At 39.6% G+C, this 16,789-nt stretch overlaps 1 protein-coding gene across 1 annotated transcript in view; it reads left to right on the top strand.

The window, feature by feature from the left end:
* BEGAIN (brain enriched guanylate kinase associated) overlaps positions 1-16,789 on the top strand; it is a 149,939-nt gene that overhangs the window by 22,195 nt on the left and 110,955 nt on the right. Inside the window, exon 2 of the mRNA XM_058807436.1 lies at positions 12,992-13,020. Coding sequence (XP_058663419.1) covers positions 12,992-13,020 — 29 coding nt within the window. The remainder of the gene's footprint in view (positions 1-12,991; positions 13,021-16,789) is intronic.

Here is a 16,789-nt window from a genome sequence, read left to right as displayed (position 1 = left end):
TCACTCCCTTACAATAACTTCTGCCTGGCACCATGGTCCTTCCTGCTTCATTCATTAAAAATAGCAATGCAGCAGCATGAATAAATCCTTTGGGATTCTACATTAAATGCAGAGTCTTGCATCCTGGGCTGGCTTACATCTGTGTAGCCCTTTTGATGTCTGTTGGCACACCACTGCAGCTGTCCCTCATAGTAGGCATTTGAATTGATTAACATGCTTGCTCCTTTTTTATTTCACTCCTGCTCCCAGGGCCTCACCCTGAAAGATTTACTGCACTTTGGAGGGGTAAGGCACTCTGTAGATGCTCTAAGGACAAGATAATTGCTGAATCAAAATCTCCCATAAGGGTGTGAGCTTTGGACTTCGCTTTCAAGATTTAAATTCTCTATTTCTCAGCATGTGCATAAAAAATTGTCAGAGAATAATCTCCTAATAAGATTCCTGTAGATAACCAGGGGAAGAGAGAGGAGCAGTCCTTTAAAATATTGCCCACTAAAATTCAGACAGTAAATCTTCTGTCCAGCAAGTAATTAAACACATAAATAGTCACATGAAGTTCACTGGGACTACTCATATAAACAATTATTAGTATAAGCATTTGCACTACTGGGATTTAGTAATGCAGATCTAATTAAACAAAACAAAAATGGTTAGCAACCCAAACTGGGTTGAGTCACTGTCAGAACTGTTGCTGACTAGTGCATTGTTATTCTGGACTGAAGATATAAACCAAAATTCATTCTTTCTTTCATTAGGTGTGGATCCCAATGTTTTATTTTGCAATATCTAGTGGCATTAACATATTTTAAGAACTATCAAAGAGAAGATTTTTACAGGATCTGTGGTTGCTAGGAGACTGCTGTTTCATCCTGCAAATCTTCCACACTGCAAAGAGCAAACTGGCAATAATCAGGGTTTTCCTGCCAGACAGCACTCAAACAACTGAAGTTTATGGCTTATTGTTTAAAAATTGTGATTTAAACTAAACTTTGTACAACAGGAAAATTTAAGAGTCCTAGGATATCTCCAAGTAGGTATGTATCTATAATATGGCACCCTTAAATCCTTTTTTTAATCAATAGTACCTTGGGTGTCTGATATCTAGAATCTTGTTTTCAGTGTGGCGACAAGTCTTTGCCAGCATAGGAAGAGCTGAACTCATTTAAGTCAGTTCAGATGGAGAGTTTGGCCATCCCCAGGCCCACCATTTCCATTGCCTTGCAGGCAGACAATCTGCACCCTGAGCACCCTCAAACCACATCCTTTACCAACTGCACCTCTGGCACCTCCCTGGTTACAGCCACAGAAACAGGAGTGCATTGGTCTCCCTGGCACCCAAACATCTCAGAACATGTGCAGGCAGAGGCAGGGGTGCCACAGTGGAGTTTTACATTGACTCCATCTCTTAATCTTATCTGAATTAGAGGAAATATCCCATATCTGCTAAATCAGAGTAATTTATTGTGGTCATTGAGAGGGAATAGTAAGAATATCAGAAATCACTGAGGTTTATAATCTGGTGATTTTTAAAATTCTGTATTCTTTATGACCCAGGAGCTCTGCTAGGCACAAGATCGTGCTATTTTCAATGAAACAACACTTGTATTCAGATCTCTGTATCAGTTTTATGCTCTAGTGGATCACTGCCTTTAGCACGGTTTAAATAGGTATATGCTACAAAGGTATACACCTATGAAGAATAATGTCTATTTTCTCATTCATGACTTTTCAGTTATTCAGTGTAACATCACAATGTTAAACCCCAATCTATCGGTGATTGGAGCCAGCCTTTTTATGGATTTTAATCCTGATCCTATTTAACTGCAAATGCCTTCATTTCCCCTCATGCGCCAGGACAGAGCAATGTTCTGATCTGATCCTTCACTGTCCTCACCTAGCACATTGGCCAAACTCTTTTCTCCTTCAAAGGAGAGTACCAAGACAAAGATTATATGAAAGAAAGTGCCCATGGGGACAAAAGGGGCAGGAGAGAGGAAAAAGGGTAAAACATTAGCTGAAGTCACATTGTGGGTGACTGTCATTCCTTTCAGAAAAAACTATAGCTTCCCTCAGAATCTTCTGATAATCTTCTACTTACCCTCTAATGATTCAAACTTGGATTGTAATTATATTTAAGCACTTTATAATTTCAATCTAAAACCTGACAGTTCCATGCAATTACATGTCCTAAATGTGGGATTTGTCCCCCACTATGGTAAGATTATATAGTAATAGTAGCAATGAACATGGCTGAATCATTGACAAATTCAACCTTAACTATCTTCTTGTGCTTGCCTTGACAACTAGACTATTGAATTCCAACAGTATGAAAATCTAAAAATAGCACTGTGTGAAGAAAGACTGCAGGCAAAGCCACTAGATAATACAAGCTCAATGCTTCTGTGAAATGTGACACGTGCAAAAGCCAGATGTAATTTTAACAATACAGCTTCCTTTTTGACAAAGGAATCTCCAGAGTCTGATTTAATGTCTCCACAGTAAAGCCTAGCAATTCCACGTTTTGTGTAGGAGTAAGAACAGACTTATTTAAACTCCCAGAAAAGAACCCCTGAGAAGAATACTAATGCACAGTGAAGTGAAAATAAAAAGACCTCTGATGACCCTGTAGCAATTAAGACACCATCCAAGTCCAGCATAAAAGTTATCTTGTATTATACTTCAAATTATTACGGTGACACCAGTGGACTCAGCAATGCTGACACACACCAGTAACAGCATGGCTTTGCAGAAACAAAAATCACTACAGCTTAGGAATCTATTTCCTAGACAATATTGGAGTGGGAACCTGCCTGGCTCATGCAGGAGTGCAGAGGTAAGCTGGAAAAAGGAGTTTTCTTACTTTCATACCCTGCTAGAATGTACTAAATAGACAGATGAAGTAGTCAGAAAATTAGTTAAAAACTTGGGAGAATAAAGTTCAAGTCTCTTCTGCCTTTTAACTGACACTGCCTGGCCTTGGGACTCCCTTAAGGAACTTGAGCTTTCTTTAAAACAGGTACATCTCTAAGCCCTATCTTACCTAGCAGATTATTTGATGGTAATTAATATTCACCATCTTAAGGCTCTAAGTGAGTTATCCATATAATTACATCCATCTCTAATATAGATATATATTAGGAATATATGATGACTCCTCTTCTGGGCCTCCATGTGGATAGCAGAAGACACTACAATTTAACAGAGAAGGACTGAGATATGCCTGTTTTACAGGAGCATAATTTGCATGTAGCCTAACACAACTGAGGGCACAAATGTACAAGGCAGGTTTTGCACTGCCATAAAAAGAAAAGCAGCATCAACCAACAGCACTTCTAGGAATATGATCTGTTTGCTTCCCCATATTTATATTTTCCTGGCACATAAGTCAAAGTTGTGACTAGAACAAGTTCATTTCATTTGAGTAACATCCTAATTCCCTTCCAGTCTGCTCTGGCTGTGGGGAGACTATTTTTATCTTTTGGGAAGTTCCTATTCCTTTGGTGAAGACTGGTTTGAAGGAGGAAGATCAAAGTTCTCCTTAGCATTATTCTCTGGCCTCATTCTTTTATTGCTTAAGTAAAGTTCTCCTAAACAATTACAGGCAAAAATCCAAATGATCCATCACAGGCTGGGGCTTTTTATTCCCTGGAATTACTGTTGTTCCAGAAATAGATGTAGCACCACTGGTATGACTTTGAAGCCCCACTCCTGTTGGTTGGAAGTAGGATGAAAAATAAGGTGAATCAATAAACAGATACTGTTTTCCACCAGTGTTGTGACAGGAGAAGTGAAAGCTTTGAAGTTTGCCTTTGTTTTGAAGGAAATATCTGTGACACTGCCTGGGTATGTTGGTGCACCTTGTTTAGTTTACTCTTGCCTGTCCATAGACAAGTTCATAAGTGACAAAAGTCACAAACACAAAAGTCCTACTTTTAGGAGACCTGCTCAAGTCCCCAGTGTACAGGTCCCAGTGGTGCCTTGGGAACTGACTCATGTCAAAGGCAGTAAAGCAGAGAGAAAACTCCATTTGTTGTAAGAAAAATTTGCACTGATTTGTATTGGCCTTAGTTCATGGACTCAGAAGAGTCAGGAAAACCATAAAAGGTGTCTAGTCTGCCCTCCTGCCCCAAGAAAGGAAAGTTGTTGGCAAATCCTTCCAGTCTTTATGGAATGTGCCACAGCTATTATGGGAAATCTCCTCAGCACATAACTATCTCTGTGATTAAAATAATACCTCTAACGCTTTCTCTACATTTTTTGTCTTCACTTTGAATCCATGATTTCCTATTTAATCCACACTGAAAATGAAAAATGGTAGATTTTCATTCTCTACAGCCATCTTTACCCTGTTTGAATAACAAATATCTTTATTCATTGCAATCTTGGTTTTGGTATGCAGTTTTTTGGTTTCCTAGTACTCTGGTTGCCCTCCTCTGAACTTTTCTCTTAGGGGTGGTTCTGAACACAGGGTACAGAACTAAGGACAATAACAAAACCTAAAGGTGAAGTTTTGTTTAACAGGTCCCCATATGATTACTTTTATCACCTGGACAGGTATGGATGCAGTTAGAGCACAAAATGCATGTTTTGTAACAAACAAAGTTCCACAAGCGTAGGATGTATGAATTTTGCAGTTCTGCTCCCACTCCATCTCTCGCTCCCACTTCCCATCTTCAACATTCATGAACAAAACATCCTCACTATGCAGGGACATATGTAGAGATACAAAGATGCAAATACAGAAGTTCATAGGAGCAGCTATGTCAGAATTCATGTGCCACCCATGGTGAGCCAAGCTTTGGTCCCACCCGGTACAAATCCACACCTACCCAGGCAGGAGTCAGTGCACCAGGACATTGCAGTTACTCCTGACTGTCTCAGACACCACTTTTTATTATCTATTGACAAACAGGATCTTTTAAAATGACAAATGTTGTGGCTAAGTGCTTTAATATCACGTGTGTAATGGCAGTTACCACAGTCTGTGTTACAACAGCCACATACGTGTGCTGGCAACGTGCAGTTAGCAGTGTTATGTATTAGTTTAGGAGACACAGACCCCATTTAGTCAACTAGATTGCATTTTACTCTTTCTCAGTCTCACATAATGTATTTACAGCTACATTGTCGCTGGTGGGGTCGCATTGGATGGGACTGAAGAGTTCAGAGGATTGGAAGCAGTGTGGCTTCACCTCACTATTTTAATTTTTTTTTGACGTTACTGCATCAGAGGATGATGAACAACTCTGAAGAAAACAGTTCATCAATCCATGGTCACAAGTGCTGCTGTGTGGCTGCACCCTAAAGGAAACAAAACCACTGCACAGATCTGTGCCTACTCGTGTTGGTCAGGTCATGGAACATTTCCTTTTCATTTGAAGAGTTTGCACAGCTCCTAGCACTATGGATCCTCATCTCTGCTGATGACTACAAGGACTGTTTTCATAAAAACCAAGCATTTAATCGTAGTAGTTACATGCACAGATTCAAATAATCAGATTGAGCAAAAATGAATTATTTAAGTGGAGTCTGAACTATCATTTTAAGGTAGTAAGCCCACTGTTTTCAATGGTCTTTTGCTCAGGTTTCCCAGTGACATGGATGATTTTCCCAGTGACATGGAGAAGAGGTGTAGCTTCTTTTGGGACCATTTTTTGGGAGAAACGACAGCATTCATGCTACTTGGGGGTACTGGGTATGACAGAAATCAGCTTGACTCATTGAAACAGCCATTTAAAAGCAGAACCTCCAGTGATATAAATCAGCAAGACTTCACTTCAGTGGAGCTCTGCTAATTTACCCCTGCTGGGAATGTGGTTTTGAGACTTTACAGAGTGAAAAAGAAACTAAGGAAGCAAAATAAAGATTCTAAAATATTAGGAAATAAAACAGCTTGAGAATGCAATGTTTTCCCCACCATGAAAAGAGAAGCCTTTAGGTTACAGTTTGAATTTAATATGTTGCTATTTGATACATGTTCACACATGCAGGATGTGTCATGGAGAATTTAACTGCCTGTTGTGAGAAAAATTCCCAATATTTCTTTTTATCTTATTTCTCTTATGGTTATTTCCCAGTCTGTTTCAGCCAAAATTCAGTGAGATCAGACCTTGCTAATGATTTTTAGAATATAGTGATAAAAAGGTCTTCAGCTATACAGACAGAAAAACAAAAGCAAAAAAGAAAGAAGGAAGACCTATTGTATGTTGAAGGTCAGACAGAAGGTCAGAATAACTTAGATCTTGTCCAGTTATTAAGGAGATACTCTCCCTCATCTTTCAGTATGAATGATAGTGAACAGGGAATATTTGGAGGATATCTGAAGAAGGATGAGGAAGGTTTAACAGAAACCATCATAAGTAAGGCAAATTACTACTATTCACTCTGCTGATGTCAGGAATCCTGCAGTAATCCCCAGTCCAAAATCTCGCTCAATTGACACATGAATAGGCAAGCTCAGAAGCAAACCTTTTCTCTGTGTGCAATGGTACAAATACATCCTAAGTGGTGAAGAGAAAATGTAACATGAAGTGAAACGAAGGCTTCATGGTCAAGCAACTTGAGCAATCAAGGATGAAGAGAGGTGGCATAAAACATGACAATTTTTGCAAAAGTAACTTTTTGTTAAGAGAAGCAATTTCACACGCGGGGAACAAGTCATGATCTATCTAGATTTGCACAAAGTAGCTCATAAAGTGCGCAGTTGAGAATTAGTGTGTAAAAGTTATAAAATAGAGAGTAATTCAAGATGATTAATCTGAATGAAAAGCCTATGTAAATGTTAAAATGGAAGACTGTAATGTTGGAAAGGGATTATTGGAATTTTCAAAGAAGATTTTTAGACATATTTTGTTTCAAATAATTGTTAGTGACTCTGAGCCAATAAACAGGTTTGCCTAAATAATAAAGGCATTTCAAGGTATTGACAACAATTAGGAAGCTCATATAAGAACTGGTTTATTTGTAAGCAGAGTAATGGAATTTTAACATAACATATCCACATCAATACTTTATTTTGTGGAGCTCATAATTTGCCAGCAGCAGATAAAAAGAGATCCAGGTCTGTTGTTAGACAATAAAACATCTGTGAGCCTCAAATGAGAGAGAAGCACAAGAAATCTGAGACAATCCTGAGATGCACTGCAGATATATTTTCATTAGAGTCACTGAAGCATACATCCACCATACAAGGTACTGCCAAGGTGCTTTGTACGTAATGTATATTCTGATTACTCATTTTCAAATCAGATTTGAGGTAATTTGGAACAGATCCAGAGAAGGAATACTGAAATGACTGAGGGAAAGGAATACAATCTTATGAGAGCAGCCAGAGAATCACATCTTGTTTTCCTGCTTAGATAAAACGTCTCTTCATAAATGTGTATGGGAATGTAAAAACAGGGTGGGAGTAATAAGCTTTAAACATAAAATTGGTACAAGATCAAAGAGAGAACTGGTCATACAAAATTTAACATGGTTAAAATCACCCTCCAATTTCAATCAATTTAATAATGTTCAGAAAAAACAGGATAAATCTGTTTCAAGATGGATCCCAGCAGCCTTATGAACATTGCATGACGGAGTACTGGTGTTCTGGTGCAGAGTAAAAATTCTGGGTGTTGAACCTAATCACCTGCTCTAAGAAGACAATTTAATAAAAAGACAATTTATCTTTTTGTTTTCTGAGTTAGGTCCATTTGTCCATAGCCATATTTTTGCTGTTTGCAGTTTGTCCCAAACGTCTTGAGTTTTCATTTGTAACTTAATGTTACTGTGGAGGATTTCTTCTTTCACCCCAAGAAACACCGGAATGTGGTCCCAGCTAGAAAGAGAATCCTGGGAAAGTGCAATGCTAATCTTGGTGGTGTGGAGAGATTTGTTATGACTTACTTGTGGTTGGTAAGTCTAAATTGGTTGGCAAATGCTTTGCCTTGTGTCCAACATGAAAACCCTCCACAGCTTAATGGAACCCTCCCATTATTTCTAATACGTGTGACATTCCTCTTCCCAAGATAAAATGTTTTTCATTCCAGTGGCTCCAAAAAGTTCAATACTATGGAAAGAAAAAAGGCTGTTATCCTTGGCAGCTTCTGCCTTCTTCCCTCAGTGTTAAACCTCTTCATGTTTCATACATGAAATACCTTCAGATGAGCAGAGTGGAGGTGCTTTATGGCCCATGGTGTGGACACATGCTTTCTGAGCAAAATATCTATTATAGTGACAACTGTGGAGACTTGGAATCAATTTTCTATGTACCTCCATGAAAATTTCAGGAAAGAGTTTTACAGGAAGATGATCCTTCTTTTGTAAACATCTATCAGATACATTCAATACAATCAAATGCAAATGGACACTTCCTCCAGCTCTTTTAAACTTTCTATAGATTAAATTTTACTCTTTCTTCAGGCATTGCCTGAGTGGTACTTTAAAGCCAATAAAAGAAATCTCTAAAAATTGATTAACATCTAATTAAAGATTGATCCTATCAAATTATGTAGTCTGTAATTTTTATTAAATCCAATCTTTAACTCTTGTCCTCTGTAGGAAAAAAAAAGGAAAAAGGACCATAGTTTCTATCAATAAAACTTTAGTACAACAGGGAGCAGAAAAGAGTTTTGAAGTAATACATTTGGATTGAAAACATGTGACAGTCTACAAATGTGCCAGAAATCCAGACAACTTTTGTTGTGAATGAGCTCTCATTTACAGCTTTCCTCAACAAAGAAATAAAAGTAACTTCCACCATAATAAACAAATCTGAGTGAACAGTAAGATTAAATGAGTGGCAGTAACTTCCTGCTACTCTTTCTTTTCTGGTACCTCTGGTAGCAACAAGCCAAAGTGCAACTCCAAAGTCACTGAACACAGTGGGAGGACTTGGTGAGCACTGAGCCAGACCCTGGGTCCAGTCCCTCCCTCTAAAATGAAAAGCTTTTCCAAGAAAACATAAGCTAATAAGTAAAATTAAAAATTCACTTCCAGGGTACTTTTTTTTCACACGTACATTGGGCAGATGCAGAAGGATGAAAATTAACCTCAACATCTTCGAGGAAGGAAATTCCTTTAGACATCAGAAAGATCTAAAATCCCATGATTGCTTATCCCTCAAAATGGTATCATAAAGGAAATAAAGCATAAACACAATGTGAACTGAATAGAATGATGGATCATCGGTATGACTTTTTCATTAAAAAATATTTAGGTTCAATAATCAGTACTATAGACCCTGATTATATAAAAAACCCAAATAACTAGATCACTACACTAAGTTTTATGTATGTCAATGACTAAGAATGAATATTCTTAGTCTTGACTTTGCAAATGACTTTGTTCTCAAAGAATATCAAAGAATGTCAACTTGCAATCTGGAATAAGTAAGGGGTGGGGAATTATATTAAAAAAATAAAATAAAAAAAATAAAAGAAAGAAAGGTAACTGACTTCTATTTCAATATCTGCTCAAAAATGTACTTTTAAATGTTTAACACTTCCAAAAAAGGTGAGGCTTGGTAGTTGTTTGGCGCATCACATTTGCTTCCTTCAAACACTTGGAAAAAAAATCAGGTTTCTATTAATATTATTAGTCATTGCCCAAAAGTGCTTCTAGGGATAGTTGCCACGCCATGTCTTTAAAAATTAAAATCTTCAAACCTCAGTATTTTAAGTCTCAGTATTTTAAGTAAAGAGACTGTATATAGAAATGTAGCCTATTGAGTTACCCAGACCAAACTTTTTATTAAAAGCAAAAATTGTTATTTTTAGGCTAATTAAATAAATTCTTTAGTCATACTGCTTTGATATTGAAGAAAAAAATCCCATGTAAATAAATCACATCTGATATTTTTATAATTAAAGGTAATTACTGATCTTAATTTAAAATATTTAATTGAAAAAATCACACAGCTTCAATCACTGCTCAGTTTAGGCATCAAGAATCACTTGAAATGAATCAACACACTAACAAGCAACAATTTATGGATGACTTACCATTAAGGACATTCTTGCACCAGCCTTTACTTCAGTCTATCTGCTTGAAATAGGTCCCATAAGAGTTTGAGGACAAGATTTGTCCTTAAAGTGGCCAATTCAGAGCTGTTTAGACTATATTATTGAATCAGTTCAGGAAGATGTTTCAGATAGGAGCCTTCATAGACAGCAGTGGGAGGATGATGCCGCCTCTAAAATTCCACAGGCTAAATCAATGGCAGGGATCTGGCTAGGAGCAGCAATCTTGCCTTAGTAAAAATGTCACCTTGTAATTACAGAGTTTTTTCAGAAAACCACAGACTTTTGAAATAGTTGTGAGTTGTTTAGGCTTTTTGGGGGGAAAAAAGAAAAAAAAAGAGGAAAAAAACTAAATGTAGAGATAAGGACGAAATGGGAGAAGAAGAAAAAGGAAAAAATGGGATAAAACATTACTTTTGTAAGGGACACAGCTATCTGGGAAAATAAACTGCTTGGGATGAAAGCTATGTTTCTACAGATGCTCCTGTCCTTGTTTTCACCACTTTTCATATCAGTTACACTCATTTGACCCCCTAGGCTGAAAGCCAGGGCAATCTGCTGAAGAACATCCAGGCTCTAGTCCTGTCCTGTGCTCCAATTTATTTACTGGAAGTGCATCCCTGTCAAAAGATGCAATGGAGCATTGCAGTGCTGCAGCCCAGAGAGGTCTCTGACCTGGGGCAGAGCATCCTCCTTGGGGAGGATTGATCTGACCCCAAAGTTTCCACATCAGAGGGGAGAGATAAATACCTTTACTGCACAACCTGCCAGAGAAAGGCAGAGTAGAACATCCTCAATGGTCCAAAGGAAAAATGGCCATATTACATGGAACAAAGAGCTTTCACTGTGAGAGGTAAAAAACCCAGCCCTACCAGGGGAAAAAAAAAAGAAAAAGAAAAGAAAAGTAATTGCAGCTTGGTTTAGTTTTCTTGTTTGAATTGGTGTTAGGCATTTGCTGAGCTTTTTTCTCCCTACTAATTTCCTGTCAGGATTGGCAGCCAATGACTCACTTGCGTTCACAGATGAGTATCACCAAAACATTAGTCTACAGCTCCTCTTCTCAATACTTTGATTTAATCACACAAAGCAACCCCCACACTGACCCCAGGAGTGCAGCATTATTCAAAGCACTAGGCAAAAGCAAGGCCAGGTGTCTTCCCTTGATGGCTGCAGATATTGCCATAATAGAAGCTCTGAAATCAGGTATTCTAAGTACTCTATCTGCACAGCAACTCCCGGAGTTCATGGCAAAGAAATAGTGAGCAGCCATGCAAAAGAACTGTCATCTCCCCAAGATTTAAAGGAACACGATGAGCAGGGCTGTGTTGGAGAGCTCATGTCTGGAGAGCCAAGCTGGCAAACCAGTGGGTCTGCCATAGATTCTCATGCCCAGGGAGAAAGCCTCTGTGGTTCATTTTCTGATCAGCAATGTTGAATCTATTTCCTGTGCACTACAGAATATGCAGGATTCAATGGACAGACACAAATTAGACAAAGCAATTATGGGTCCTTGGGTTACATTTTTAATCTCAAGGTTCCACACACAACCTTGTGTTTCCAGCACAGCAGGTATGCGATACATGTTTACATAGCAAGGACCATGTAATCAAGCATTACAGATGTTACTGAGAAAATGAGGAGGGTTTTTCCTGCAGCTGGCTTCTTGCCTACCAAGTTATGGTGCATGGCTAAAACCCTTAATGTTTGACATCAGAAACTGCCGTGCAAACACCAACCTGACTGACAACTTCTCTAATGGGCAAATCAGAAGTAAATGAGAAAAAGGGAAGACAAGTGATGCAACGAAGAACCAACAATTTGTCATTTGAGATGTTTTATTAGGCAGTTTGACAAATTTCCTGCTGGTTAACTGATTAAATTTACATTCTCTGTTTTTAATCTTTAATTTATTTCATACTCAAATATGATTGTTAGCCATTAATCAATAAGGTTTAAAGTGCTCATGATTAATGGCCAATGCTTTCAGTATAAATAAGAGATTCTGTGATGCTGGGATTTATCTGGCTCTAGAGATTGCAGGTTTGCTCTGAGTGCTCATTCCTTAGTTACAATAAAGCGGGACTGGGAGAATTGATGAGATTCTGCGCCAGTGCTGTGCTGAAATGAAACGGGAACAGCTATTTAGGATCTGCACGAGATAATGACAAAAAAGAAACCAAAGGGTTAACAAGACTATGCCAACAAGTAGCGCTGGAGAAATTAATGAATCTCCGGGCTATAGACAAGCAGGAATTTACAGCATCTGTATGGGGAAAAGGACCGAGGCAGGTTGATGGAATGAGCAGGCAGGGCCGTGGGGATCTGTGGGGATGCGGGCAGAGCCGAGCATGGGCCGGGGGCAGCGGGAGCTGCAGGCGGGGCAGCTGCACACGAAGGGTTAACCCGGCGCCTCCGTGCACTGAGATGCTAATTGTCAAGATAGTGCATTACTTGAGGAAAGTAATTTGATTACTCGAAACTCCCACGAAGGAGGCGAGCTGGTGTCCTTCCATCTGTCGGGCTCAGCGCAAGATGATGAATTGAGCTCCGAATTCACGTGTGATGAAGTCACTGTCAATCCCCGGCAGCCCGGCCCGCTGCCATGCCCACCGCGCCGAGGGTAGCACCGCAATTCAACTTTCCCTGGGAAACCCAGGAGGCTCACTAACCTGTTACTTGCCGCTGCTCGCTTTTGGGCTTTTATTTTTCTTTTTCTTTTTTTTTTTTTTTTTTTTTTTTGCCCTTTCTCCTTCTTTATTTTCCCCTCCCCGTTGTGTGGCTCAGCGCTACAACTGAGTCATTCGGTGCCCGTGGCCGTGGGCACGCCGGGCTCCGCTCCGCTCCCCGCTCCGCTCGGCTGGTGCAGATGCGCGGCCGGCTCGCCCGCGCCCCGCAGCCCAAGCGTTCGGAAAGCCTTAACTATGCATAGATCTGCGGAGTGAACGTCTGCTCTCATTCACTTGCTCCTGTTATTTGATTTCTTGTAGGCCTCTGCGGCAGAAATGGAGAAAATAAGGTAAGTGAGACAGTTTATTTACATCTCGTTGTAGAGGAGAAATGTTCTGTTGCTCAATGCACAATACGGGCTCTTGGAAAATGTCTTGCTTAACGCGATCAGAGTAGAATGCTGGATTGCATGATGATGCAAGGCGAGCTGTGCTTTAGAGACAAAAGGAAAGGAATGTGGTTGTTCTAGTAAATCTGTTTTGCAGGGATGTCAATTCAGAAAGCATGTTTTACACACAAACATGTTTTATTGCCAGATGCAGAGCGTATTTGATTATATAAATGTTGTAGCCACTTGTCCATTTACTGCAAGAGCCTGCCATTCCATTTAATGAGCAAAGTGGATCAATAATTCATGAAAAAGCTGAAGAAAATATAGGCTTGACTTCAAAGCATCTAATTAATGTGGTTTGTTTCAATATAGCACTGTAACATTGGTGTTCGATTTTTGTTTTATATTGTATACCAGCCAGATAAATCTCGTCTCCTCTGTGTTTAAAATGTTGTCATACTGTACCAGTTTCTCAGCACATCTCTCTGTTTTAAGCAAAAGGAGATGGGTTTTATAACATAAGTTTTCCATCTCATGTCCTAGTGCAAGTCTGCTTTGGGGGGATATTGTTTTTGTGTATGTTGTTGAGAAAGAAAGAGAAAGCAGAAAGCATTCTAGCCCTTTTTAAGAAATTAATTAAAAATTAGTAAAACCTTGTCTACTAACACATTGTCAAAGTGATAGGTAAGACATTAACTTTTTACTACCCTTTAAATACTTTATGGAACTTCTTTTCATAATCAAATACACTGGCCATGATCTTACTTAGTTTTATTGGACAAGCCTAAATTCCTTCTCTGAATCTGGTAACTGGTTAGTGACAACTCTTGTCCAAGAAAAACTTTTTAGATTCCTTCAGTTTGGAATGGCTATCCTGAGTTATTAGAAATGCAGAAAAGTTCTGAAATTCAAGAAATAGCTGGGCAAATGAAAAACAACAGAAATTTGATCAAGTGTTTAATGAATTCTGGGCTGGAAACAGAATTCTGTTTTTCTTTTGAGGCAAAGGAGGTTAAATCTCTTACAGCGGACGTGAAGCTGCATGTCCAAAAGTTACTAAGAATGTATTTTTAAAGCACTAATACACTTTTGTAGAGCCTCACGACAACAGAAGTATTGTAACTTTTGTGCTGAAAGAAAAACACTGTGCAATGTACTATGGATTTTCATGTATTTAAGTACTATAATGTTGAAGCTGTGAGTTTTTCCTGAGTAATGCCTGAGAAAGTGCCTCAGTACATGGACTGGTGTCTAATAAAATTCCAAACAATCACCTATAGTGTATGCACACTTCTGTCATGAATGACTCTCTTGGAAGATGCAAGTGAATATACATCTTTGCTGGATAAGCATGTGTGCACAAATGCAGTCTAATCCTTGCAATACTTTCCTGAGCATGCCTTGGCCTCTGCTTTTGGTCTTGCTTCTTTTGCAATAATGGGCTGCAGAGCCCAGGAGAATGAGCAGAATGTAGTGAGAAAAAAAAAAAAAAAAGAAAAACAAGAATTTTTAAAAATTAAAATAAACATTTATAAAGTTCCATTTTCCAAACACCACAATTTTGCAGCTGTCAGGCTTGCCAGTCTTTACCTCAGTACTCCCTGAGTACTACACAGATGGGAAAGTCAACCTTGCCCCACTGAAATGAAGCAGGAGCTTCACTATTAACTCCACAAAAAGAAGGGTCAGGCTCTCTCAGGAGTTTTGTTAAAGAAGTTTTCTGTTAAAAATTCTCGTGTGCAAAAGCTGATTCTGGCAGAGGTTTTTGTCCCCATCAGCCCAGCAGGTGCAAGGGCAGTTCCAGAGCTCCCTGTGCTCCCAAGCAGAGCAGCAAGCCAGGCAGGACCCAGGGCAGGAGCTGCTCTGCTCCATCCCAAACTTTTCCAGGCTCCCTCCTCATTCCCTTGGATGCAAACTGACAGAATCCTTGGCAGTTTAAGGAAACTATCTGGAGTCCTTATCTTAAGTGGCTGGTAAACTCACAGCCTGGAGAGAATTAGATTTTTTCTAAACTTATCAAAGTGTGGTACCCAGGTAAAAAACAAATTACCCTGTATTTTAAACACAGTGGCTTCAGAGAGGTCATGAAGAGACATAACCTGAAGCTAGGAGAAGAAACAAAGAAACGAGAGGAAAATGGCAGGCTGGGAGGAAAGAGGTATTTTTTGCTATATGCAGAAAGCAGTGTAACATGGAAAAAGCTATTTCCGCATGATACTTCATTGTGTTCTGCCCTGTCTCCTGTGCCCAGCTCCTTCCCCACCCTTTTTTGCTGCCAGCTGAGGATGTGCCATTCCACATCACCTGGGATGTGTTGGCCCAAGGACTAGAGGCTGAGCCCACACCAGCTGTGGAGCTGAGGTGCAAAAAGGGTACAAGGCTCCTGCAAAAGAGGGAGGAGAAAGGGGTTCTGCAATGAGAAAAAAGGAAAAAAACCTTGTTAGTGAAACAGGACAATAGGAGGAAGGTGCATAACCACAGGACAGTGAAGCCAGGTTGAAAACTCTCAGGGCCAGGGTAATAGAGGTTTGCATTCCACAGTGCTCTTCAAGAGAAGAAAGTCTTTTAAATAAGAACAGGTGACAGTCCTTGAGAGCCCACAGGCCCAGACATTTTATAAAGGCAGCTCTGGAAGTCTTTGAGTGAGTTTTGTACATTCCCCAGCCCAGGAGAATGGGGATCCATCTGGGGCATCCCCAAGGACTGGGGCAGCCAGCCCCATTCAGAGAGAGGGATGAGTGAAAAATTGCTCCACTGGTAACCTGAGCTTTGCTCAGCCATAAAATTCATTGAGCCAGGCAGCACAAGCAGCAGTGCAAAGTAATACAAGTCTGATTGTCACATTCCTTCACTGAGAATGTGTCCAGAGCAATGTGATTCGTCTCACATAAGGCAGCAATAATTCCCTTTACAGAGCCAGGAGCTGCTGTGACCTGCAGTGTCACATGCTGTCCTTTGCAGCAGGGGCTTGCTGTCACTGAGCTATGTGTGGAAGGAGAAGTAGGAAGCAGGGGTGGGAGGTTGTCAATATTTAGCCTGACACAGGGACACCTTCCTCTAGAAGTAGAAACATGCAATTTTGTGCTAAAACTTTGACTGAAAAGAATCAGTTTTTGCAATGAAGTCTTCTCACTGTAAATGATTCTTAACAGTACAGTGTTTATTATATTTCAAGGTACCAATATATTAGGCAGGAGTAAGGCTAACTACTAATCACAAACCTCTTGAGGATCTGCACTTATGTAGGTTGGCTGTGTATGGTTATAGAGTCACTTTAGGCATTAATTACTTCTGACTCCAGTCTTTTAAATACAGTTTTTTGGATCTGGTTCTTTTTCATGTCTATAAACAAGGACCGAAAATCTTAGTTAATAAAGTGAATTTCAAATGCACCTATACTATCTTGTTTTGACTCAGCAGTGTGCAATCTTTGGTGCATATATTCAAGAGAAGCACAAGCCTTCCAAGCCTGAGGCCTTGTATGTCTGTGGTGGCTGGCACATAAAATTGCCAATAGGCTGGAAAGTACTCCTTTAACTCAGATTGAACCCATAGAATGGCTAAAAATTGCAAATGAAAGACCAGTTCCACTGCAGCTCCAGTCCAGACTCCTGGCCACTCTTTCCTTGCTTCCATTCCATCCTGCTTGAAATACAGGTTGTAATAGTCAAACTCTCTGGGTGAGGATGATGTAAGGTTTGACAAAACAGATCTCTAGAAATACTTT

The sequence above is a fragment of the Ammospiza caudacuta genome, chromosome 6 (assembly GCF_027887145.1).
Source record: "Ammospiza caudacuta isolate bAmmCau1 chromosome 6, bAmmCau1.pri, whole genome shotgun sequence".
Taxonomy (NCBI): Eukaryota; Metazoa; Chordata; class Aves; order Passeriformes; family Passerellidae; genus Ammospiza; species Ammospiza caudacuta.
Note: the sequence above shows the minus strand (reverse complement) of the source record. Positions and strands in the feature narration are given on the sequence as shown.